The 27823-nt window shown below is 36.9% G+C and overlaps 1 protein-coding gene across 1 annotated transcript in view; it reads left to right on the top strand.

Annotated features, from left to right (window-relative positions):
- The window catches only part of COL19A1 (collagen type XIX alpha 1 chain), a 174085-nt gene that overhangs the window by 77589 nt on the left and 68673 nt on the right, over window positions 1-27823 (top strand). The window contains exons 12-15 of the mRNA XM_030447493.1: window positions 5688-5741; window positions 14918-14971; window positions 15751-15786; window positions 26656-26709. Of these exons, the coding sequence (XP_030303353.1) occupies window positions 5688-5741; window positions 14918-14971; window positions 15751-15786; window positions 26656-26709 (198 nt within the window). The remainder of the gene's footprint in view (window positions 1-5687; window positions 5742-14917; window positions 14972-15750; window positions 15787-26655; window positions 26710-27823) is intronic.

The following is a 27823-nucleotide window of genomic DNA, read 5'->3' as shown; positions in this document are numbered from 1 at the left end:
ATCAAATTGTTCATTTGTGTTTTCAGTAAGGTTCTGAACTTTTTGAAGGCCTAGTTCTCAAGTATATCATAGTTCTATAGGCTAGGTAACAAAAGTTTTCAATAAAGCAATAACTGAGCCTACTTTGTTGCCTGCTGAGATGTCAGGGAATTGACAGACTGTTTTGGAAATCAGTGTATGTGGATGCTGCAATGTGAGAGTTTATTTTTCCTCAATAGTGTATAAGTATACCTAAACTACATGACTTGATCGAATGTGGATACTGTCCTTCAATCTAAAGAGGATGCTAACTCCTCAGAACAGGTTTGTCAGTCTACTCCTGTTTCCTCCATGTTACTTGTTTCAGTTTTATTTTGCTGCTGTTTATCTCTGAACCCGATGCTATTCAGTCAATGTGCTTGGCAATAATGGCATAGAGATAGAGCAAGCAGCTCAGTCATATTGTTATCCTATATGTTGCTGGCATTTGAATCACTGTTGTCTGTCTTTCAATGCCTTAATGAAAAAAAAGATATAATTTCTTTATTAAATTTAATAATTTTGACTTTTTAAGACAGGTGCCTTCTGCAAGCACTCTAGTCATTACTCAGTAAGAATATTATCCTAAGAAAAGCTAAAGCTATTTTAACATGTGACTGTCACATTTTCCAAGAGAGAGCAATCATAGCAGAACCAATATGGAGGAAATGTAGTATAGTGTACAGGGTTATATCTGCCTCAGACCCTTAAAGAAACGCATAGGAGGAATTAACATCAAGTCTATATGGAGCATTCCCATGAAAAATCTACTATTTCACTCTATTCTTATGTCAGTATACTACTCCTCTGCCTTTTTTAACCCCAGATCTTCCTCTCCCCTCAAAAACCTAAATATTTTCATATACAAATTAAACCCATTATTTGTATTATTACCATGGAAAACTTGTTTTCCCATCTGTAGCATTCTTTCACATATTTGAGATTTGTCATTGTTTGTTTGCTCTTTCCTCCTAACTTTTTTTTTCCTAAACTTTCTGTCCTTCTGGTTTGGAGAATAGCAGATACATAAAAGTTGACAAAGTTCCATGAAAAATTATGATGCCCTGAACTAAATACTGTTTTTCACTCTTCTTGTCAGTGGCAAGTAAAAACCAAAATAATTGGTTTTGTTTTCAATTTGTGTTTGGCAAATGGAGAATGGAGTTTAGACTTTTAAAAATAGCTTTGTGTTACAGACTCTTGCTGACAGTGTGATCTATGATAATCCCCAGATCCTTTTCCTCCAGTAGAGCTACAGGGATTATTCTTGATTTATTATTCATGCATTTGATTTCTCCATTTGGAGAGCACTACACTATACCATTAATTGCACTTGATTTTTTTGGTTTTTTTGGTTTTTTTCTGGTTTTTTGTGGGGTATTTTTTGGATCAGTTTTCTGATTGACTGAAATAATTTTGAATTTGAAGTTTTTCCTGCAATGAGTAAAAATGGATGTCTGTCTCATTCCTTCTGACAAGAAGACATAATTCATCAGTGCAGTTTTGGAGCCAGGGGCTGGCCTGGCTTCAGATCATTCTGTGCCTGAGACTTTTGATTGAGTTGAGGTGGTAGTTTCCCTTTATATAGCAATTTTTGGCTTAGAAATGCTTAGAGCTGGCTTAGAAATTCAGTGTGTGACACTAAGACATTGTGAGCTGTTATGAAGGTTTTCAATATTATTCAGTCTGGATAAGTGAAGGAGGGAGAACCTGACGTGTTATTCAGCTTGTTCTGCCTTGAGTTCCACTCCTTTGAAATGGTGTAGTGTCTCAGTAGTCCTTAGGTGCTTTCCCCTGAGTATTGCCACTTTCCTGAAGTATACTATTCCACTTTCTGCAGAAAGGTTACAGGTCAATCAATTAAGAATGTTACTGGGATGGAGGCCTTCATAAACTCAAATCTCTGAGCATCTATCTGCTAGAAAAAAAAAAAAAAAAGAAAAAAAATAGAAAAAAAAAAGAGAGAAAGTTAAAAAAAAACAGCCACGAGGGCTTATTTTTCTGAACTGAAGTTGCTGAATTTTTTAAAATCATAACTTAGGAAAAATCAATAACCATTACTATGAGCTGGTACAGTTTATAAAAAGCTGCAGATCAAGGATTGAGAGAAAAGAAAATGCACAGAGAATTCTGCTGAGACAGAGCTGTAGCAAAACACAGAAAAGTATTTAAAAAAAGAAATACTAGCCCATAACTACCTCATCAAGATATGTAGGGTAAAATGATGGAATGGTTTGGGCTGGAAGGGACCTCTAAGATCATCTAGTTCCAGCCCTTCTGCATGGGCAGCACACTTTCCACTTCACCAGGTTTCTCAAACCCCCAAATAACCTGACCTTCAACACTTACACAGAGGGGGCAGCCACAGCTTCTCTGAGCAACCTGTTCCAGTGTCTCACCACCCTCCTAGTGAAGCATTTATTCCTAATGCCCAGCCTAAATCTATCGCCTTCCAGTTTGTATCACAGAGTATTAGAGGTTAAAAAGTGGGAGGTATAAGAACTGAGTTAGTGACATAGTATAGCTTGCATACTTTGAAGAGTATTACAGCTATTGTTAACAATGATACTTGAAAATTCTTGGAAAAAAGGATATCAGGAATTCCTGATTAGTATCATTAACAGGGCTGTGCTGCAAAAGAAATTTTACCTTTTTTGGTAAATGTTTAGGTATGAAGGTATTTTACTACCAAATACATTGCTTTGCCTTAATAATAATAAGAAATAGACTGCAAGAAAGATGAGTTGAATACTGCTACTGCAGTCTTGCAGAAGCCATGTGTGAACCCCTGGCCACTGAATTCAGTGTGTCCACTTTTTCATGTGGCAGACTGAAGCCCTTCCAGCACTTATACCGAAGCAGCCCCATAAGCTTGTTTAATTGAGGTGATTGAAAGCAGAATACACCCAAAGAAATACAAATAAATCAGTGTTACATTGGATTAGGTTTAGTTAACTAATGGACAAGCCATAGCACTTTCAGAGTTTTGTCATCCTGTTTTAGCAATAAATAGTCTTTGTCTCATCTGAATATAGCACAGGCAGGAGGAAAATTAGATGTAAAATGTCACTATCACATTTTTCTCTCTTTTTTGTTAATCTATATTGTATGCCATAATGTTGATTATTAACAGCAGCCTCTACACTGAAGAGTGGCTTCAGCAATCCTGTGAATTGGCTGGATTTGAAGCTGTTAATTATGCACTCCATAAAGGCAGAAGCGAGCGTGACTTGGCTCAGTTCTCGTGAGAGTAATTTGTAAAAATTTGATCTCTATTTGATTTGAGTTTAGGCTTCACAGTGGCCACGGACGTTCCCCACAACGAGCTCAGCATCGACAAATAATTTACTCCGTTTAAAAAATCAGAATAGTTTCAAAGTAAAATTGCATACCTGGCAGAAAGCCCATGGTTCTGCAGAGATCCAGGCTCATTAACAGGGAATGCCTTTCATCACTTGGTCTAAGAAACTGATAAACATCTTAAATCCAAATACGTTGTAAATCATGAGAAAGGGAGGGTTCGGTTTCTTTTCCCCTCCATTCACCAGCCACCCTCATATGTCCCTAGAACCACCCACGAACATTTTAAAGTTTTTGTCTGCTTGCCATAGAAGAAAAAGTCAGAGTGTCTGATACTTGTTGCTCATCTGACATCAAAGCAAATTATAAGAAAGGGTAAGCCTTGGTTTAGGCTCTCTGTTTAGGCTTTTATAGATGTTGGGTAACAAATTATGAATAGATGCTTCTACCTGAGTTTTCCACCTATACATGAAGAAATTTAGATTTGGTAGGAATGCTACTGCTTCTAAAGCAAAACTGCACATATTTACATCATTCATTCTTAAAGGATGAAAGCAGATGAAATCACAGAAGAAAAAGAGCTCCACAAATTGTAATGATTTTTAAATCTCCTACTTATATATTCAGATAAGGAAATATGGTAAATATATGACTGGAGCTTTATAGATATTGCAAGGTGGTAGCAATATGAGTGATATTAGTTGAAAGATTCTGAAAGCAGTTCTAAACGTTTAGTGTGTCATAGTGGTGAAAACTTCTCAAAGTTTCAATTGAACTATTTGATAAAGAATAGTAAGTTTGGGACTTCAGCAGTTATTCTTTAAACTGGCAGCAAAGGTTAATTCCCATCTCCAGCAAGACCATAATCCATAGAACAGAGAGGTCTTAATAGATTAAACATACTGAAATAACCAGTGTGAATTCCTATAACTGTTTGGTGTCATTTAATGCAATGTATGCGTAGATTTTTCTGTTCTGATTTTTGTTTTGTTTTGTGTTTGGGTTTTGTTGTTTTGGTTTTGCTTTTTATAAGCAATAAAGGCAATACTTGAGGAAAAGCTTTAACAGTGTGGTTCAGGCTAATGCATAGTGTTAGACTTGTTATCATCAAGATGTATTAATAGAAACAATGACCTAGCTGAGCCATCTTGTGCATGGGATTATTAAATTCACAGTTAGTGGTTGCTAATTTGTTAGTAGGCTTCAGTTGCTTGAGAAAGCTCATACAAACTCATTTAGCAAAACTGATTATTAGATGAAATACCCTCTGTCATTGCCATTGGAGGAATAGCTCTGAATCAGAGCTGTGTCACAAATGAAGTTAGGTGAATGATGTCAGTTCAATACCATTTACCTAACAGAATTATGAAGATGATGCTGACATAATTAATAGGTTCTGCTCAGATAAATGTAGTCCCCTGGCAATAGCTGAAATTCAGTGCAGGGCTGTTCCCTTTCTTTATTATGGAAAGCCTGGACTCCAGTAGTGAGTCCTTACACTTTTGTCAAAATTATGTTACCTTTATCATTTAACAAAGTTAAGTCTAGTGATAGCGATGCATTTATAGAGCTGTTGAGAGTTATTGGTTCTGGAAGACATTCTCCTTTAACTTACAGTTCTTAGGCAGGTCTGTTTAGTTCAGAAGAAATGTGTGTTATCTAGAATAGCATGGTAGTTAAGAGATAATAGAAGATTGAATCATTTCATGTATCCTACAAAGAATATTGTTGTTTGTAATCAGTGTTTCATAAGCAAACACCAGCTTGTATAGTCAAATCAGAAGTATTCTTCCCACAGTTTTTTCTCTTGATTCATAATGTTTGTATTCATACTTGTGAGAAAATTGCCAGAACAGAAATAGTTTCAATTTTTCAAATGCAGTCAGTGAACCGTATACCAGTATGAGTCAAAGACAAATTATAAGATGGAGAACAGTTCTGCCATTAGATATTTAATACAAGAATTGTTTATTTTAAAACAGTCACAGAATGAAAACAATTAATTTAATTTCAGTGTTATGATGTTCAAAAGGAAAACTGTTCCCCAGTGTAAATTTTTTGTCCAGCACCGTATTTTTTTAGCACTGTGAGAACCAAGAATATTTTTCTGTGATAAATCTTCATGGATGTTCAGTAGCACTGTGAAGTGCAGAGAGCTGCAGCTCTCAGAGTTCTAGACATTTTTCAGAGGCATTTATTTGGAAAGAATTTCTTCTGGAATGTAAAAAAATAGTTTTGCTTTTGCAGACAGGAGTGTGTATGTGTGACTTTCCGTAGAACAGACCAGAATCTTAAAATATTCTTTCTATTAAAAAGTGTGAAGGGTTAATATTTGTCTTATGTATATAATAAAATATTCATTCTTTTAGGGTGAAAAAGGAGATAAAGGAGAACCAGGACCAGAAGGTGTTCATGGAAGAGAGGTAAGCTGAATGATAATGAAATAGTCAAGTTACAGACGCTGTGGGGAGTGGTTAAGCAATGAAATTCAGAATTTATATAAGGAATTGATGAAAAATATTTTTGTCTGGAGAGTTAGCATCTGCAAGAAGATGGGAAAAGACTTCAGGTTGGAGAGGAGAGCCTTGGGTAAGGATATGATTAGGTTCACAATACTTCTGCTGAGGGCACATGAGATAAAATCAGTCAAGGGTGAGGATTAAAACAGCACCATACAGATGAGACGTTCTGGTGGAAAATAAGGTATTTCTGGAAGCAGAATAAAGCCTAGGCCTGCAGCCTTGGTTTCTGAACAGAAAATGTACAGGCTGTTATCCATGTGGATGCTCCTCTATGAGGGTCATGGGTCACTCACTGTGCCATGACAGAATTAGAGCTAAAATTTCACTTTTTTTTTTTAATCTTTCAGATTTCACTTAGCAATAGGTTTGGCACATATTTGAGGTAGAACATGATTCTGTGTCTAGAAATACTCAATAATACTGGCCATTGAGTTCAGAATCAAGCTTGAACCTGAGCTAACACCACATGCTCAGTAATAAACCTTACTTTTGCCTAATTTATTTTTAAACATAAATTTATTTTTGTATATATTAAATCAAGACGAGTGGGCAGAAAATTAGATTTTTTTTTTTTTTGCAATACTATTTTTAGTATTTTATAGTAACGCAAAAAAAAAAAAAAAAAAAAAAAAAGCAATCCAATACTAAAATGGCTACTCAGCATGATTTGAAGAGAATTATTTTAATAAATAAATAAATAAAGTCAGTATTTCTCTTTAACTGACTATCCCCTCCTGTCTTCTCCTTGACCCAGCTAGTGGTCAACCCTGGGTTAGGTTTTAATGCAGGATACTGCTGGATCTTCAAATTGCATCACAGCTGAAGTCAGAGAGCATCTCACAGGGGGATCTGAACCTGTGTGTCCAGATTCTGTGGAGAATGACTGGTGTTAGGACTGAAATCCAGATACAAGATTTGGAAAAAATGTTTAGCAAAGTTTTTCCAAGGAACTTTACCAAAAGAGTATAAGGGTCAGCATTTGATGTTAAAATGCTATGACAGTCTAGCTGGTGGGTCTACTGGAAATGCAGTGAAACAGACTACATAATTATGATAGTTTTAAAGTCATCTGGCTTTCTGTGCATGCTGTTAACCATAGAAGTATTTAGTGCTAGATCAAACAAGCTATTTTTGACTAATAGTGGATGTCTTCCATATGAAAACGTAAACTGTGTGCTGAGCTGAAACTACATGTAGGTATTTGAAGGGGTATTCTCTTGTAGCCTGCCTGTCTGTAAAGGTGAACCATATATTTCTGTCATGCATACATACACGCTGACAGTGTGGAAAAAGCACATCTGTGTTTCTTTCCATAGCTCTGGGGACATTTCTGTCTTGGTCTTTCACGCTCTGCTTTACTACATGGGATCTTGTTCCATAAACCTTTTAGGAAGAGTAAGGTATACCAAGTATCTGGTGAACTCTAGAACATATCTGACATAGTGGGACTGTGAAAGTGTAAAATACAGAACCTTTATATTTTTAAGTACTTACTGAACTGTTATGTGTCAAGAAATTATAGTATATCCTAATGGGAACTCTCACAATGTAACATATTGTTTGAATCGACACAATTCCTTTTTAGCAACACTTTCATAAAATGTTCTGGATTCTGTTATCACAATGCTTGTAGATTCTGGTCATTAAATTTAAATTTAAAGGTCTCTGTATCATTGACTCTTGGTTGCTATCACTGTCTCTCAAGCTCATTCCACATACAGACATGTAACATCCGATATTTCTGAAATAATCAAGTTAATCAGGTTTCATGGATGTAATTTGCAGTGCTGTATAAAGAAAGCCTGAAAACAAAGTTAGTGGTATAGGCTGCTGGCAGCTGTCGTCCCTCTGCCTGGCGGAGTGAGGCTTTCTGAGTTTGCAAGTGAAAAGCCTGGAAATGATGACTGAATCTTTTGATTTGCACAAATGTTATAAACATATTTGAATTTATTTTAATCAAAATCAAGAAAGTATGTGCCACATAAAGAAGTTTCAGTTTGCTTGCTATTATTGTTTTCTTAGCTGTACAAAAAGTTCTTGCTAGAATGAACTAGCACGACAGAAGGGAAACCAGACCTAATTTGGAGGCTAGGCTTAATATAATACTAAGGAGAAGAGATAGTTAAAAAGTGCATTTCCCTCATCCTTCACTGGCTTTGTTAACTGGGTCAGTTAATCTCATTGAGAACCAGGTTTGGATACAAGAACTGTGAATGTATTTAACTACTCTGCACATCTCCCAGATTATCACTCCAGGAATCTGAGCCAAGATCTACAATGCTGTGTCCCGGTCTGGGACGTTATTCAAAATCCATTTGACAACATGAATACTTACTATAAATACTAGTAATGTGGTTGCCATTGTTTTTAGCTTCTTAAGGAGTAGTCATAAATAACTTAATATATTTTTAATGTAGTCTTCCTGTGGCATGTGTTCCCATTACATCTGTAACCAGGTATTTGCTGCATAATATAAACAGCCATTTTGCTTGAGTAGTATCTCTAAGTCCTGTCCCTTGAGGCTTTTATAGCCACTTGACATTAACAATGCTATTTGTATCACTGTAACAAGTGGAGCTTCACAGACACACTGTCTGTAAGAAAACCTGACACAGTTTCTTTTCCATCACACTGATATCCCACTTTCTGTGGAGTAAAATCTATGTGATATTCATATGCTTCTCAGTTAAACTAAATGACAAAAAAATCTTTATCGTTAAAACTTTTAGGTTTTTTGTAGTCATGTCATTTTCTTGATCAGCAGTGCAAGTGTGGATTTAATGCCATGGGATGCTAGTAAAATTAGTGTTTTGATGACATAAATCCCAGCAAAAGTAAGTGAAAACAAAGTTTTATCCTCTCTCTCAGTGTGTTATGTATAGCTAGGGGAAGAATAGAGTCCTTCTTGTAAATTAAAAGAAAGAAGGGAAAGTGTAGAAAAAAATATGCACTAAAATCTAGTGTATAACATTCAGAGGGTTAAATCAACTCATTCACCAGTTGCTGTTTTGGTTTGGTTTTTTTATCCTGCTGGGAAATATGATAGCCTAAGCAAGTTTTTTTAAAAACAAATTTAAAATATTGTTATTACAAATATTAAAATTGTTATTAAAATATTGTTATTCATTACAAATCTGATGTTAAAGAATGGACCTGTGAAATTCAATGATCAATGAAAGAAATCGTAGGTTTTCAATAAAAAGATGGAAAAATATATTGGACCTTTTTATGCTTGTAGGGAAAGATGAACAGTAATACAAATATTTTTAAAGGGATCCAGTGTCTTGTTATGACAGCAACAGCTACTTACCTTTGCACCCTCATGGCCTGTCTCTCTAGTTGTGAACTCTTAGTGTTAGCATTGTAGGGAAATATTTGTATAGGAGGAGAAGGATCCTATTGCTTGAATGTGTAATGCTGGTAATGATATTTAATTGCATAAAGAGTTTGAGGATTATGGTAGAAACAAAATTACAAGGAGAGAATAGGCATTGCTCAGGATCCAGAGAATTCTAGCAGTGCAGCAGTTGGAGGTTTTTCAGTGATGTTAATGAGAAAAGAGCAATGGCAATATTTAAAAGTACATGAGATATCAACTGAAAAACGCTATATTGTTTGAAGCTTTGAAAATACATCTCTAAATTAGAAAAGTTATCCAAACATATACACCTTAGTGTTGTACAGTTGACTCTGAAGCCGTGGATTTAATTTTTAATTTAAGGCTGCTATGTGGAAAAAGCATTTTTCTGTTGGCCTACTCATATTGGAGTATTTCCAAGTTTTATTACTTAGTAGAGACTAAGATTTGAACTACAATAACTTGCACATTGTTGGTTAATATGTTGGATTGAGTACTGCACCTCCAGTACTTCAGGTAATATGTGGTATTCTAGGAGATACCTGATGGGAGATTGAACTTGGCTACTCTAATGCAGGCCAGGGAATGATGAATGTTTCTGCAAACAGGTATTTTTTAGAGTGAAAAACCTGTTCTCAAATGATGCCAAGCTTTTACAGCATTTTTCTTTGCCACACGGATGCATTGCAGTGCATTTACACAAACAGGCTCATGTCCAGTGGGCAAGACTTGGCTGATGCAGGAGTTGCTGGAGTTCTCTGGTTGGTGTCTAGCTGATTTCTGCATTTTCTTCATTGGAAAGAACACTTGTAGTTAGCTGTGGGTGCAATTTAACCTGTTTCATCTTTTCTTTGTGATCATGTATGAGCTGCTGCTCTCTCTAAGAAAATTTTCAGTGTATGAAAAAGTTTTCTCAGGCCTTGGTGAATCTGCTAGGGCACGTTAAGTCCAAACTCATCAGGTAGAACATCAGAGAACAAAAATCATGTTTTAGTTCGGGCAAACACTAACAATTTTCCCAAGGTTCCTGAAGTCTAGAAAGAGTTTTCTATCATTTCCAAATTATAATTTCATGCAAAGCTCACAACTGAGGTATTTCTACACTCTTTTTCAGACTTCTCTGACCAATTTAATGTTGAATTTATTGTCAAATTTTGTCTCAGGCTGAGAGGTTAATGCATTTCCCAAATATTTCCCAGCTGTTGGTAAGTAGGTAATTGATCACAGCTGAAAAGAGACTGTGAGCCCTGTCTATTAACTACTGGTGAGGTTTGTGTTGCTGCTCCTATCTGTTTCTTCATCTTAGTTTTTCTTCAGGGAGATGTTAAACAGGATCCTTCCTGGCTTTTGATGCCCTTAGTCCTTCAGGTGTCCAGTCCAGTTGTCAGCCAGGTGGTGTGAGGCTTAGAAACTCTGGCAGATCTCTAAGTTACCTTTCCTTACCCTTACGTCCTTGAGGCTTCTGCATTTGCTCCCGTATCATCTCATTTTCAGTCAACTGCTGAAACACTTCATCAAACCTCCCTGGCCTGTCATTCAAATCCCCTTCTTTGGGCTGCAGAGTTTTTGCCAGCTACTTGGTTTAAACCAGAGAAATATTGGCTCATTAAACCCTTCTAAATCCTCTGTGTGGCTTTTAAACCCAGCTCAGCATCACAGTGTCAAAATTAAAAGCAACACACAAGTCTGTAAGAAAATTTAATTTACAGAAGCAGACTTCTTGAATTGGCAGGATCTTTTCCCCATCCTGTGTGAGCATCAACACATTTCCTTTTTAATATAACCCCTGTAGGTTATATGGGAATACTCACAGAAAGTATGTACTAGGTGCAAGTTGTTGCTATCCATGAATAGCAACAGGTTAGAGAATACTCCAATGAGGTAGGATTCCTTCGTAGGATAGTTCCTCATATTCTGCAGGCATATGGGATGTGATTTCCCAGCACAAGCAGCAAGCTATGAATCCTTTGTTCCCTTCATCTTCTGTTCATTTTGGTGGTGGTGATGATAGCAGTACCAGTTTGCAGATTATCCTGTTGACCCAAAAGAATTGGCTGAGGGAAAGATGTTGTTTGGTTCCCTTTTCTTGCAAAATCGTTGACTGTTCTGATCGTATCCAAATGACTGAATCATAGGCAGTGAAAAACCAATTCTGGTTCTGGGTTATATTGGGCACTTCTTTTGAATGAATAAAATGTTCTCAGAATTGGTAAGGAACATATTTATTAAGTCACTAAGTTGAGTTTTCCCATCTTTTGAAGAATTTATAAAATTATGGTCCTTTTAAGAGTTTTAAAGCACAGTTAGTGGTTTTTAATTATTTTTTTTTCCTAATTCAATTGGTTCTGTTGGCTGGCTAACACTTCAGTAAACTAGTATCAGAGAAGAGGCTGGTTAAGAGTAATCAAAAATAATGTCAACCAGTATAGTAACTTTTCCTTTAGATTTCTTCCAGCTGAAGAAATACCATTGTCATCCTCTTCCAAGCAAAAAGCATGCCTCTAGTTTAATCTTTCCTCCTTTGGCCCTAATTTTGCCTTCTTTACACCCCTTTTGGTATTCTTTATATACTTGTTCCAGTAATTTCTCTCAGTCCACAACTGTGTTATGGTTATACTTGTCTTGTTATAGATCCAACGTTTCTCATTTCTTTAATTTCCCATGTTATCTAGTTTATCTAGCATTGAGACGGCCTTTTAGGTGTGATTCCTAATGCTTACTTTTTATTTTTTAATTAATAGAGGAGCTTCAATGTAAGTTTTTTCTGACAAAGCTGTAGCCCTTACAGGAGACAATGGCACCAGTTGAGGACTGTTGGTGAACTCAAAAATGTGTTTTGTTATATTTGTCAAAAAAAGCTAGAATAAATCAAATTATAATTTAATAATTCATTTATTCTCTGTTCTGAGGGTTGCTCTGGTTTTCACTTGGGTCTCGAATTTCTGGCAAATCTGATCACAGACTCCAAAGATGAGTAGAAATTAGTTTGTTGTTTTCAAAACTGACCTCACTCTCCTAAAATATTGCAGAAAATGAGCCTTTCTAATTCAAAGCTGAATCTATAATCATTCAAATTACATCTGTTTAGATAACCACATCCATTTTACTGAAGCATCCTGTTCTGGTCTCTGCCAGAGACAGCATACTGTAGTGTGCTACAAGGGGCTGCAGATTTGACTCAGAATAGGAATTCTTCTTATGTCATTTTGAAAACAATCATCAGCAGTTAAACTGCTTTGCAGCTTTAACATGGTGCCTGTAGGGAGGCAAGATGCAGTACCAGATGTGCTTTTGCAAGCATTCACTGTGTCTGAAACTTATTAAGATAATATTTTTTTAAAGATATATAGTGTGTAGAAATAAAAAGAGTAGTTCTAATGTGATAATCTTTTAAGCAATTCTTTTTCTGCTGCTTTTATTTCTTGGGGTTAGAAATTGCAAAAGAAAGCTAATTCAATTATTTGAAAATAGGTACTTTATATAAAAGCTTTCTTGGGTACTCAAACCCCTGCTTCAAACACTGTAAGGTTTGTTGCCAAATATGTAGTTTCCCCTTGTCCTTTCATGTGTGGTCAACCTCTGTGGTCATCATTTCAGCAGTAGCTGTCAAGCTGCCTACCTCACCAAGGTGCACTGCAGGAACACTACTGAAAGCTTTACCCAATTTAAAAAACAAAACAAAACAAAACAAAAAACCATTCATAGTTGGACAATGCATGGCTTGGGCTGAATATCTTTCATCTCCATTCTGTGAGTTGCAGATTTTTTTAATCTTTTCTCTTTTGTAAAGAAGCATCCTTAATCTCACACCAGTTATTCCAATTCTGTTTGCTAATATTTATTTTTAACCTGATCCATACAGTCTGAGTACCTGAAAACCCCCTAAAATGGCTTTTTTAAGTATGGAATCATCGTGTATTTTACAGTCTTTCAGAAGGAGGTGAAAAGTAAAATGTAGTATGTCATAAATATGCAGGCTGTAAAAATAAAGCAAAATTTTGGCTTGGTTTTGGAATCCATCTGCCTATTACATTTTTAAGTTCGAATAGCAAAACTACTTCTGATTTAACTGTTACATATTTGGCAAGCTTAATAAAGGACAAATCAAAGCAAAATCAGGGGTATTTACAACAACCACAAATTTAATCCAAAGTGGGTACTTAAATGCTCATATAGTTCTAAAAGATGTTCCTTCCAGATGGTGAATTAATGTGATTTTAGCAGGAAGTGAAGTTGCACAAATATGCAGTATTTAGAACACTCACTGATTTAATGTTTCTGTACTCACCAAGGCACAGATGTTGCTTATCATTTTTGTGCCAGTTGCCTCTATCTTTCCAATTATTGCAAACTGAGGAAGAGAGTTTGCAAGGGCAAGAAGGGGGCTGGGAAGAATTCAAGCTAGCAAATTCTAATTCAAATGTACATGAATTTTTTCTATCCTTGACCTATTTAACCTGGACAATTATAATGATAGTGGCCTACTTGTGGAATATCTCATTATGACTCATTTCTGTATTGTCTATACATCACTACCATTTTGTTTCTAAGTCTTTAAACCTATAGAACTGTCTCTGACTTACAATATACAGGCTCTCTTGTCACGTGCCTCTAAAGCCATAATCAGAGAATACACAAGACAAATTTCTTGGCTTAAAGAAAAAGGAGTTCCTGGTAGGTTGCCCCAGCATCAGAATTTATTCCTTACTGCAGAATGGCTTGGATTTGCTGCGTATATTTCAAAACCTCTCACTGTTCCATGTGTTTTGCAGCAAGAAGGCAACAAAGAATATGTGCTAGGTGCTAACGATTCTTTTGGGCTGCATCCTATGGGGATATGTTTGAGGAAGAACTGTACTGTAGATATTGTAGAGGATAGATTCGTACTAGATATAAGAAGGAAGTTTTTCCTATTAAGAATAGTGAAGCACTGGAACAAGTTGCCCAGAGTGGTGGTAGATATCCCATGCTTGGAAGTATTTAAGTTCAGGTTGAATGAGGCTTTGAGCAACCATATCTAGTTGAAGATGCCCTTGCTCATTGCTCACTGCCCATGCTCACTGCATCCAGTTTTCACTAGATGACCTTCAAAGGTCTCTTGCAACGCAAACTATGATTCTACAATTGCAAAATTGCTGTGTCTGTAACGCATGACATTAGACAGTTTTATCTTTGTCCAGTTGAAGACAGAACTAAGAAGGAGAGATCTGAAGGACTAAATAATTTCTCTAACTAATTTCAAACAATGGCCAATATCAGACTGTGGGAGGATGTGCTGTGGCTTTGAGCTGTACCAGCTGAGCATTGCTGCTTGAAGCACAGAATCCACGCTCTGTCCACCTCTGCCACTTTTGCAGTTTTAGCAGAGATCAAGTGAATACACTATTCTATTTTATCTTTGTTGGCCATACCAGATATAGACCTATTGGGAACCCCAAAAGAACTTCACATTTGTATACACTACTTGCCATAATGAGGCACTATCTATAAAGGAGATAGTTTAGCTTTCTATGTTTAATGATGTGTTGAAGACACGTAGTCTTAAATAGACATTTCTCTGTTCACAAAATAATGAAAATAATTATGAGATAGTATTACGAAGAACATGATAATATTTAAAGTTTTAGTTAGTTAGTATGCACTATTTCACAGCACTTCAGGATTTTGTCTAACGCTTTTGGAAGATGACAACAAATTTGCACTTCTCTTCTTTGCCCAGGGACTCAAAGGTGACCCTGGTAGTCCTGGTGGGGCTGGCCCTAAAGGAGAAAAGGTATTTTTTATCTGTTAAGTTGTATGTGTATTTCAGTGTGCATGAGGTTTCCTTAATATTTAACACATCGCCTTAACTACATGTGATGAAAACCTACTACTGCCCTTTGTGTAGTCTAAGTGTTGAGGATTATGAATACAGACTAACTCTAAAGATGGAAAACAAGTACTCATTATCAAAAACAAAATTTAAAGGAATTCAGAGCAGGAGCCTAAATTCCAGGGTCTAAATTGCTCTCTGAATGCTCTGATTTGCTCCTGTGGGCTGAACCTGAAGGTCACACAGAATGATTTGCATCTCAATGGCCTAATTCTGTGAATGTTTTATGCATTCTGATGTCTTTACTTCTCTGAGCTGTCACACTGACTTCAAGTAGCTACCTTGTGCATGTAAGCTGCAGCTTGTAATTTAACATATGCAAATGTGTTTTAAAGGATTGATTTTTAAAGCTGTGATCTATTTATGCCATTTTTTTCCATTTAACCTGTAGTGAACTATGTACATCTACATCATTCATCATCATCATCATGGCTAGGCTTTGCTAACAAAGATTTAAGAAGGGCTCTACCCATGCCTGCTGCAAGTGCACTGATGGCTGATGAGGCAAGATGGGCAAAAAAGAATATTGCACAACTCATGTTTTCATAATGTTTTCAGAGCACGTTTGATGATTCTACTGAATTTACTTCTGTTGTCATGCATGTCATCTAAAATACCTAAAGGTTAAAAATGTATGACTAAAGAGAGTGCTGATTTGTTTACTCTTCTGTTTTAACTAGGGAGAAGCAGGACCTCCAGGACCAACTGCCTTGAATGTAAGTACATGTTAAACAAAAACATATGAAAGAAAATCACTAAGAAATGTTGCAGACCAGCTTGTTTGCAATGTAAATACTTTCATTATAAACTTAAGAGCCAAGTCCCTCTCTTTAGAACACCTTTAAACTTTCTGTATTAATTCTGCATCAGGGAAAAGAGAATTTTGTAAATAGAAAGAAAATAAATAAGCATATTTAAACATTTTCTTTCCCACTAAATATTAAAAGATTAGGGGGGAGCAAAGGAGGGCTTATTCCATGTATAGATAGTATGGGGTGATTAAAGTGAATTAACTCCCTTTGGGAAACAGTTTTCAGTAAAAAGTTGAAAAACTAACTAACATATTGTGAATATGCTGTTGTCAGGTTATTTTCTGAAGTACTTATTTATGAGTACAATTCTGTATGTACAACACAGTATTATATATGTAGAACATACATGTTCAAATTTGACACACAGAGCCCCCCTATTTTTAGAAAGTTAAACATGTGGGAATGATTCAGCAGCCCAATAGATGTGAGGCTGCCACAGCTCCTTGCCTTCAGGTCCAACTGTGGCAGGGCTGAGCATGCATTCCCAATCAACACACAAACACACATGCAGCACATATAGACATGTCTGAAACAACTTGTCAGAGCAGATGGGCACACCCAACACTCTCACAAGTACATACAGTCTAGCTTGATATTTGATGATGATCACTTGCATGCCTGCATTCACTCCGTTGGAGCAGGTCCAAAGGAGGGCAACTAGGCTGGTGAAGGGACTCAAGCGCAGACCCTATGAGGAGAGGTTGAGGATGCTGGGGCTGTTCAGCCTGGAGAAGAGGAGGCTCAGAGGAGACCTCATCACTCTCTACAACTCCCTGAAAGGAGGGTGTAGCCAGGTGGGGGTTGGTCTCTTTTCCCAGGCAACTCTCAGCAAGACAAGAGGGCACGGTCTCAAGTTGTGCCAGGGAAGGTTTAGGTTGGATATTAGAAAGAATTTCTTTACCGAGAGGGTGATCAGGCATTGGGATGGGCTGCCCAGGGAAGTAGTGGGTTCTCCGTCCCTGGAGATATTTAAAAAGAGACTGGATGTGGCACTCAGTGCCATGGTCTGGTAACTGCAGTGGTAGTGGTTCAAGGGTTGGACTTGATGATCTCTGAGGTCCCTTCCAACCCAGCCAATTCTTTGATTCTATGATTTGTTGGTACCATATAGGCATAGGTCATTGTACTTAAACCTATGCTTCTGGTTCCTTGCATTATACAATAATGCTGCTCCTGATACTAGAAATTGTTAAAATAATTTTAGTGTTGACTTAGCTGTAATCCATTTAAATTTAGGTGATGGGACATCTAATAACATTTGAGAATAACATAGGCTTCAGTATGAAACATTGTCTTTCCAGAAAAAGAGGTTGCAAAATTCTTTTAACATAGAATAGAAAGTTTAGATTTAGTCCTTTCAAACATTTGCAGTGTTACATGTCACAGTAAATTTAAAAATCTTTTTATCTTACATAATGACCAGATATCCAAAACAAACACAGTCTGGAAAGGAAAAAGAAGTGTAACATTATAGTCATGGAATCACTTATTTGATTCTCATGAAGAACAATATTTCAATAATTTAGTATTTTTTAGAGTTTCTACAGTTCTCAGGGAGAAAAAAATGGGGCAGGCATCTTACTTGCTTTCTTTATAGAAAGGATCTGTGTATCAGATTTGACAATTTGCAAATTTCATCACTAATGCATTTATTCCTTTTCCTGTAGTTTACCTGCAAAAAAGATGTGAGGTGAGACTGGATGTGTAGTCTTTCAAATATCAATGAAAGATACCTTGAGTATCAATTTAACAGTTTCTTTGTGAGGATCTGGTATATATCTGTGCACTAGAAAGGAAAACCGATCCACATTTTAGTTGTATTCTGGCTAGATAGTGCCACAGGTGATGAAAGATGTCTTTAAATCCTTGTTATTTGTGCCCCAAGCATGTACAAAATCTCAAGAGAAATGATCCCAGAATTCTCCAGGGCAAGTTTGCTTCACAAAAATAAGAAATTCTCTTTGAATCAAGTGAGTTTGCTCACAAACTGGAATGAAAAAGCCTCCCATTAAGGTCAGTCCATTTGGATGAAAGCAATTGAGAGTGGTGAAAAAGAAAATGGTAGAAATTAAAACAAAGATTCTGTGTGAAGAACAACTTCTGTACTATTCATATTACCCAGGTAATCCTAAATAAACTCCATTGGGGTTAATGATTATATATTTGCTTTTCACTTTCTTAATTTCCAAGACTGTAGCAATAAGGATCTGCATTAGATCTGCCAGACATTGAAGGATTTAACCGGAGACCCATATTGTAAATATAAATTCTACTCTGAGGTTTCAAAATTCAGTTGTCATGTTTTGTGGTACTTGTTTTTTATTGGGAAATCTAAATAAACGAAAATCTAAATAACAGTGAAATATTTTTAGTAAACAACCTTGATTCTAGGATTTCTACTGCAATACATGGATTGGATTTGATCTTGCTTCAGATATTCTTTCAGGTCTTGAAGGTATTATTGAATAGAATTAGGATATTTCTGAAGATAAGATACAAGATAAAGAATTGAGGATACCTATTTTCTATGCAGTATAGAACCAGAGTGGTCCTTTTGTGTAAATGGTGGAAAAATGGCCACATCCATTCTGATAGCAGCACCTGGGTATCTTAGGCCTATTTCAAATGTGTTCATTTTATTCCACTGCAGTTGTGGACACTTCACTTTCCTAAGAGGAAATTTTAGGAAAGAGGAGATGAGTTTTCAGAGGGATTTTAGTAACTGTCATAGTGAAACTTTTTTTTTTTTTGTAGCTGCTAACTGAGAGAAGATACAAAAGTGAGTGTGAATTGGTTTAGCAGTTTGAAGACAGATTACAGCACTGTGAGAATATATTGCTCAGCAGGAAGGCTTTCTCTCTCTGCCACTGAAAATAGTCATGTGTTTCTGTTGGCAAGAGCTAAAAGGTGATGAATGGCATGAGTGGTGGTGGCTGAGGGAAAATCTCTTCAGAGTTGTTTTATTTGTGTGAATTTTGTGTGGCCATGACTCGTAATCATAAGAGGAAGATATTCTAACTTCCTGTGAGAAAGTAATAGGTCAGATATTATCAAGGTTCATGTGTCACTGAATGAGAACTTACTATGTCAGGGCCATTCTTGTTGCTACAGCCAAAATGTGACATCAGTGTTTCAGTTATGAACGCTGTTAGAAGAGAGTTTTAAAATGTTCTGTTCATTTGAGACTCATGCATAATGTCATAAATTTGTTCTCTACTTACAAACAAATTTAGTTTTTCCTAATGTGAAAATTATTTCTTTTTGTCAAAATGAAAATTAATTGCTATGCGATGGGGGTAGAAGAGGAGTAAAAATTATGACACTTTGTTAATGTTCACTCCAAAATGCATTTGAGCAACGAGGGAGTAAATATTCAAGGGGACTTGTTTTTGTAGGGTTGTTGACCTTCTGCCCTGGTGCAGTTGCCTATTGAGACAGGTAGGAAAAGGCAGCATTACAGAGCTGTACTGCCCTGCGCAATTCTTCCATTCCTGTGTATTGCCATAGGAATCATACACCAATGGAGTAAAATGGAGAAGGTCTCACCTCAGTATAAACTAGAGCACCAGCAGCATTTTTCAGGGCCAGAGCTTTCTGCCACATGCAGACTTGAACCATGGTCCTGGTCTCAGCATGGGGAACATGAAGGTGGCCAAAGGTGGAGACTGCTTCACCATGGTCTTGCCCAAAAAGCTGGTTGGTGGTCCTTTCATCCCTCTAGAGGTGCTCATAAGAAGTCTACAGAAGCATGTTACAGCAAGTAGTAGGAACTCTCATTTTTTCATGTGTCTGTGCTATCAGTACCTGTGAAAGTCTAAAAGGTGTCAGTGACCCTGTGTCTAAAAGGGTTAGAGAATCCCTCAGGTACAATAAATCCCCTGCTACTCAGAACCATAGTAAACATGCAGAAACATGAATAGTAAATCAAAGCAGAAAATAATAAAGTTATTTTTACTTGGGAGAAAAAGCTGTAATTTTAGAAGTGTTTAGCAACCAGGTTGCAGCCATTATAATGTCTCTAAGGAGTGAGGCCTACTTGGAGGCAGTATATATGGCAGGATTCATAATCACCTAATGTCTGTAACAACCTATCAGGTGAACAGGCATACCACAAACTACAAAAGAGGGGAAACAATACCATATATTTTTAAAATGCAAAAAACTATTTTACCAGTTTGAAATTGAGATTTCATTGATCACAAAGGGCATTGCTATGTGAAAAAAGAAAAAAAGTCTCAGTATTCCTGTTTTTTATCCATTAACAGAAAATCTCTACCAAAATCATAAGGTATGCACACTTAATAATGGTTCTCACTTGCAACAATAGCACAGAGTGCAGAAAGAAATTATTTGTTTGCCTGACAATACATTTCTATAGTTATTAGAGTTAGGATTAGGATTGCAGGCCATGTGTTTCTGTACATCTCTTTAAAGCAGGTATGCAAAGCCTTTAAATACAATTTTATCAAACTTTCATTATGAATAAGAGGAAAAAAAGAAACAGTAATGTAGTGAAAGATATACTAGGATGAAAAATAAAATGTATAGGCTCTACAAAGAATCCTGCTGAAACTAATAATTTCACATGTTATAAATATATTTGTTTGATTCTTGTGGCATTCATACAGATAAATTTTAAGTGGCTCAGATCACTAAGTTTGACATATATGGCCATATTTATGCACTCTTAGTAAGGATTTAAATCTTTTCTGTTTCTATGGAGTCAGTTAACACTGCTAAAGTCAAGATATATGTATTTATTTCAGTCCTGAAACTGCATCTTGTCTTTTCCTTATGCTGTCTTTAATTTCTCTGGTATGTTAACTTTTGAATTTCTCTCTAAGTGCTAGATGTCTCTATTCGTTAGTACTTTTCAAGTGTCTTATACTGCATGCTGGTAGTATATTCTGAATTTCTCTCCCTGATTATGCTCACTTTATGCAAGGATATCTTTAGTCTTTAAAAGTTGAAATTCCTTGATAAATGCCAAGGAGCCTTCAGAGAATAAGCAGGAGGGATTATGCTGCTCTGCTGTGTGGTTTTGTCAAAATGTGGAATTCAGTGGCAGAAGCTGGGGACTGTTTTCTGCAGGGGCACAGCTGGCTCTGCAGCTCGTTTGCTATGGTATCTCCAGCTTAAGCCTGTGCATGCCGTGTCAGAGGAGTGACAGGTGAGGGAAGGTAGTGCAGCCATCACTTGTAAAATATATGATAACTATTCCTCTTGACACACGATATGCTGCTTTTAGTTCCTGAGGAAAACAAGCGTCCGTACGTACGTTCCTGCAAACCTATCCCTTTCAGGAGTTATAAAATACTCATCCAGATGGCACCAAGTGTTTACGCAGAAGCCAAGGCTTAAGTCAGTCACAGACAGAAGTCCCCAAGACTTGCTTACTAAACAGATAGTTGGAATGTTGGCTCCTAGGTCTGGTTAAATTGAGCCGAAGGAAGCTGGTGCACAAGTGCAGTGTGGAGGCAACAGCAGGAGGAAACCACAGATTCAGGCCCCAGCAAGCTCCACCATCACTTTTGGCTCTGCCTTCACTAAACAAATATCAGCAATAGATTACACAGCTTTCCCCTTGGAGCTTCAGCAGTTATCCACATGAAGCTAGAATACTTCTTTGGCAATATTGCCAGGGAATTTCTCTGATTCATTTGATGCAGTACGTTAATTATATTTTTATTACTGAACATATATACAGTACTCCAAAGAGGAGGCATTTGGTACCCCATCATTCTTGCTGTTCCAGTGGACAGCAGTACTTCCATGATTCTTCTTGAAAAATCATGTGTGGTTTTTGCTCACTTATCTCCTCCACACAAATCCTTTCTTATCTTACACTGAAAAGATATATCACCCAAATGTATATTATTACATCGTATTGCTAATATTACTTAATGGTTTTACTTAAGGAGGGACTCACCCCCATTAGTAAACATCCCAACTAATACTGTCCTCTCTTTCTTTTCATGTAATGTAAACTAAATGAAGGCAATAATAGAATCATAAAATAGCTAGGGTAGGAAGGGACCTTAAAGATCATCTAGTTCCAAACCCTGCGCCATGGGCAGGGACGCCTCCCACCAGACCAGGTTGCTCAAGGTCCCATCCAGCCTGGCCTTGAACACTTCCAGAGAGGGGGCAGCCACAGCTTCTCTGGGCAACTGGTTCCAGCATCTCGCTACTCTCACAGGAAAGAATTCTTTCCTGATATCTAACCTAAATCTCCCTTCTTCAAGTTTTAAACCATTGCCCCTTGTCCTCTTGCTACACACCCATGCAAAGAGCCCCATCCCAGCTTTTTTGTAGGCCCCCTTCGGATACTGGAAAGCTGCCGTAAGGTCACCTCCAGGCTGAACAGCCCTAACTTCTTCAATCTGTCAAACAATTCTACTTCACTAAAGAAAGAAAAGACAGAAAGCTGTATTTCATTAAAAATCTCTTCTAAGAGAGATTTGACACATCCCCCTAAGAAAAATGTTAATTTTATCTAACTGAGCTTTTTAATGGAGCTGTGTTTGTATTAGATACAGAAATCTTTACCTTTCACAGTGTAACTTGCAAATATTCTCTTCTTTAAAAAAAATTTTTTTAAGCATGGAAGTAGATCCTACTAAGATTACCCTCTTAGAGAAACAGATGTTTTAGCAGTTTCAGTCCGTTATTTGTCTTCCTTATGCAGCAAAACTGATACTGCAGACACAAGTGAAGATTGATGTCTTGGCCTCAAAGAAAATTTGTTTTTAAAAAAATCACAGTTTGCTAAATTGGCCTGAATGTATTCTATGTACTTCATTAGAGGTATGATTTGAGAATAGTCCCATTTGCAGGAGACATCAACATAAAGAATAATTCCAAAATATTCCTCAAGATTTTAAATTATACCTTTTTGCTTACAGTATAAACCAATGTCTGTTAAAAGTACTAGGTTTATAGAATGTGAACTTCTTTGAAATGACTCTTAAAATTTTCCTTCAAAATTATTGCCTCTGAAGCATAGTAAATTTCAAGTTAAATTACCAGAGAGATCCAGAATGACCAAACATAAAGTTTGATGAGATCACAGAGGAACGTGTTTTCTGTTTACTTGAGGAATAAATTATGAAAATGTAGCTGATCATGTTTTCTGGCAGACTGAAGTACTTCTGCTAAATGCTGTCTTCTTTTCCCACAGAAGTAAGTGGCTTGGCAGAGGTTTTAAAAGCAAAATCTTGGTATATTCCACCTTTCACTCTCAAGCAAAACAGATACTCCAGTAGCAATAACAAGCCTAACATGGGGTAAAAAATTTTTAGTTTGCACATTTAGCTTACTTAGGCAAGGATGTGAATGAGACCAGATCAGGTTTGGAAATTCTGACTATACAGATATTTTAAATAGGTGGTAGTCTGATTTCCCTCATGAAATGTTAAGAAATTAGTCATTCATCTGTTATCTTCCTGTGCTATTTTCCACATTTTAGTAAAAATGTTTAACAGTAAGGTGTGCCTATAGGCTTTGTGGGTTTCTCTGTGAGTGGTTATGGGCATTCTTGTGGACAAATAGAAGAAACCATCATGTTGTATTGTAGTCATACAGTCGGCCAAGTTGGAAGGGACCCATCAGGATCATCAAGTCCAACTCCTGTCCCTGTGTAGGGCACCACAGGAATCACACCATGTGCCTGAGAGTGTCATCCAAATGATTCTTGAACTCAGGCAGGGTTGGTGCCATAACTGCTTCCCTGGGGAACCTGTTCCACCACTTAACCACCCCCTGGGTGAAAAACTTTTTCCTTGTATCTAACCTAAACTTCCCCCAGCACATGTACAGATATTTTCAATGAGATGCGAGATCTTCTAAAAGTTCATTTGTTCTGCTGTAGCATTTTTTTAATCTGCCATTTTCCCTTCATTTCCATGACTAAACTTCATTCTGAGTTTTGATGATCTTTTAGTTTAAATGTATTTCATAGAATGCTTGCTTTTCCTTTATCTATCCTCACAGCCAGAATCTTTTCCCTTGCCAACACTTCCCTTTATAGTTTATCTTATAAAGGAAGTCACAAGTTTCTGCTCTTCACTTCATAGTCAGGACTTTTTTACAATCCTCTTGTGCCTGCCTGTGCATCACATTTTATCTCTTTTTCATAGCCATCCTCATTCATCATAATATATTTAAGTCTCAGATGCACTTGAGCCCATCTCCAGCTTATGGACTCTTTTGTTTCCCCAAGCCACATTGCAAAGTGTGAGACATTTCCACTTCATGTTTCTTGAGCTCCCTCAGGAATGTATCTTCATGGGGTTTGCTGGTCCATGACAGACACAAGCCCTAAAGACTGCCTGTTACTTCAGTTTTCTTCTCCATATAGTTAGGACGCCATCAACTTCCAAAGGTGACCTGACAGAGTCAGGAAAATCCTGTGCATATTATGCCACCTGAAAGGGCACATTACATTTTCTTACCAGTCCAGTGTCACTGAAACAGCACTCTTATATCTCACTTTGCCTTGTGTTACTCCTACACCTCATTTTGCCCATCACCATACCCATTCGCTTGCCACTGCAGGGCTACCAGGGTGAAAATCAGCACTTAATGAATCATTTTAATGTTGTTTGGGTGTTTTTTACTGATGGAGGCAGTACGTGTAAAATAGGTTGCCTTCTGATACAAGCATTTCCCCCCTCTGTCCTTTTCTCTCTGCAGTGGTGCACTGCTTTGGTGGTGTTTGGTGGTGTTTGTCTACTTGTGCTTCCTTCCATGTTTTGAGAGATCTTTGGAGAGATCTCTCCAAAGGAACATCTCCAGGAGTTAAATAGGGATAAGGCTAAAGTAAATACTTCATTCTGCTTTCCTACAAACATATAATTATTTCTGTGCTAAACTGCAAAATTCATTGCCAAGTCTTATAGAGTTTAGCAGGGGATGTTTTATTCATCCTTGTAGAGAGATTTCACTGTTGGGCAGCTTTCTTTTTCGTTCCTCCTGAAGGTTTCTTTTTCAGTTGTTTTTCTGGAATCTCATTCAGTGAATGCTAAGCCAAGGACAGAATTGCTAAATCGTTACCATTGCCAAATTACTTCATTGAGTTAATGTGGCCCATATTGTCCTATCACTTTTTAAACTGAAGATCCCACTGAAGTTAGTGTGAACTTTTACCTCTGTTTCAATGTCAGGATGTAGCTCCTTGTATAGGGTAGTCCTCCCTGCTTGGTTACCAATTGTAAGCTTCTCTCCTCCCTTTCCTTGAAGATAAACCTCCTTATCTGGTTCCTTTTTCTTGACAACAATATTGTGGAAAGAAGAAAAAGACTAAAAGTAGGTCTAGGACAAAACATTGGCTATTAATTATCATTATTGTGAAGTTACATTCTTGTGTAATTCTTGTCACCTTGGAGACTTATTGTACAGAGATGTGAGGCTAAGTATTTCTTCCTCCATAAAACAGATGTTACAGGTTTTCATCTCATTCCCTCATGAAAGCTGTCACTAGAAATATTAAGAAAGCAGCACTCCACCTCTTCCTGAATTCCCAGAATTTTTCTACGAAGGTACAATATTGTTAACAGTTGGGCAGACAGAACTGTCTGCAAATTTCTAAACTACCTTGAGGAAAAAGGAGAAAAAGTTTAAAGACTTCATATTCAATTACTGTTTTGTGAGTTTGTGCATGCATAAACTGTGTAATTGCACTGTAATTAACTTACTGTGATTTATCTTCTGGACACAATATTGGCATGCATCTTCTAGTTCATAAACATTGTAGAAATGATGGGAATGGTGCATCATTTGTGTAAAAGATCTTAAACCTCATCATATTTACATTATAAACTGCAGTGAAAGGAGAACTATCCTGTAGTAAAATAATGTCTGAGGTAATCTTCTTGTGACTAGTGACTGAAATTAATGAAACAGTAAGAATTACTCTTTTCTGTTACATTGAAAGTCACTTCATATTTCTTGTTGCTATAATGGAAATTGGATAGCTTCCTTGAAGTTATTTTTTTTTTAAATATGTTCCAAGGTGATTCATAAAGTAAAGGGGTGGGAGCACTATTCCAGAGCTGTTACCCGATGTCTTTATGATTATATTGTAGATTAATCAGATGCATAATTAAAGCCCCAAAGCCTCAGAAACAGCCTGTGATTCTGTGACTGCAAAGGCAGATCCTTGCACTGAATTCAGAAAGAAGGCTCGGAACTTAAGGTTGTGTTAAAAATACTCAGAGCTACTGTACCTGGCCAGGTGATTGGGCAAGAGGAAAGTGGCCCAGAAAGGTTCTAAAAAGCTGAGCCAGGCACACAGAGGAAACTGCACAGGGCTGCTCTGAACAATACAGAGAGCATAAGGTCTTCTGCTATATTTAGTCACTTTTCCCTCCCCTTCCTTCCCTTCCCATCCCCCTTCAGTGCCTGTATTTGACTTTGCATTGTAGAGTAAATTGTCATTCATTTAACATACCTTTTTTTTCTTTTTTTTTCTTAGCACATCTTAAGAAGACAAATAACTTTTCATATAAAACTGTAGTTAAATGTACCTGTGCTTAAGTAGTGCTGCCTTGCCTCTTCTTTTCCAAATTTTCCATCCTTTATAGGGAAGAACATGACTAATTGGGTTTTTTTCCTCACACCTGAATATAACCTTATTCTGAACAAAGTTATTATGACTAACCTACTCTTGTTATAAGATATCAGTGCTTGGTCTTGACATCTGTCTCTTGAGGTTAGTCTTACTGCTATAGAATAATATAGGATTAAAATAATGCTGAACATTTGTATTTTCAGGGTTTGCCAGGGCTGGAGGGTCCCCAAGGTCCACCTGGCAAAGAAGGTCAAAGGGTGAGTAAACTTGGTGAACAACTGCTGGGTGTGCTAACTGACCCTGATATGTGACTTCTCTCTAAGCACTAATAAAAAATGGAAAGGTAGCAGCTGAGTATGAAGCATGCTGACAAGAAACTGAGCTTTGGCATTTGAGGTTTGTCTTCAGTTGAAGGAGATTTAACAATTTCAACCATCTAAAGTGTTTTTAAATGACTGGCAGAACATATGTAGGTCTCAAAGCTATATTTTATATTGGTTTTTAAGTTATAAAAATAGTACTAAATTTCACATGAGTTAAACATGGAAATTTAAAAGCTGAGGTTATGTAAGGTTCACAGTAAGTCTTGAGAACCCATTCAGAAAAAGTTAGTGGTAGTAAGGGAGAATCAAAAGTTGTGGCAAATGGTATTAAATCATATTTAGCATATAACAGCATTAACATGCTGTTAAAGAATTTATAATTACTCTGACTGCTATGCAGTTAAAAATCCAGGATACTGAAAAGCTATGGATATCCAGTTTTAGCATATTTTTGCATGTTTTTCTGTAGGGTGTTGGATCTTCAGAAACACCACACGATTTGTAAGTTCTTCTATAGGAACAGTTACAACTGTTTTAGAGACACCCACTCTGAGCAACTTAAATTTTTGAGGCAAAGACTCAGAGTTAGCACACTGTATTATATATAATGGTGGATAAATGAATTCAGAAACAATTTTTTGTTTTTCCCATCTATTTTGCAGTGGGAACTAGGAGGCTGATACACTCACCACCATGGCTGTGTCCTATTCATGCCTATTCATGTTTCACTACAGTAGCTATAAAACAGGAGTACTGATTGCTTTATAATCTCAGCCATGCACGCAGTTGCCTTCAGCTGAACAGCGGTAACAGCAGATTGTAAAGCTTCAGCATCTGTCTTTATATTTTACCAGTGAGATGCTCACAATACTCTATTTGCTGGCTACTCCCTCCCAAGCATTAATAACATAGTTTGCAGTCCTAATTCAATTTCCATGTGCATCTACATTTCCAATACATTTAATTATGCAGTAGCATAGTCTTTGTAACAAGATCTACTCTGTTTAATGACAAACAGGACAGTGCCCATCTAATGACAATTAAATAT

The sequence above is a fragment of the Calypte anna genome, chromosome 3, assembly GCF_003957555.1.
Source record: "Calypte anna isolate BGI_N300 chromosome 3, bCalAnn1_v1.p, whole genome shotgun sequence".
In the NCBI taxonomy this organism is placed as follows: domain Eukaryota; kingdom Metazoa; phylum Chordata; class Aves; order Apodiformes; family Trochilidae; genus Calypte; species Calypte anna.
This window is presented reverse-complemented; position numbering and strand designations above follow the sequence as displayed.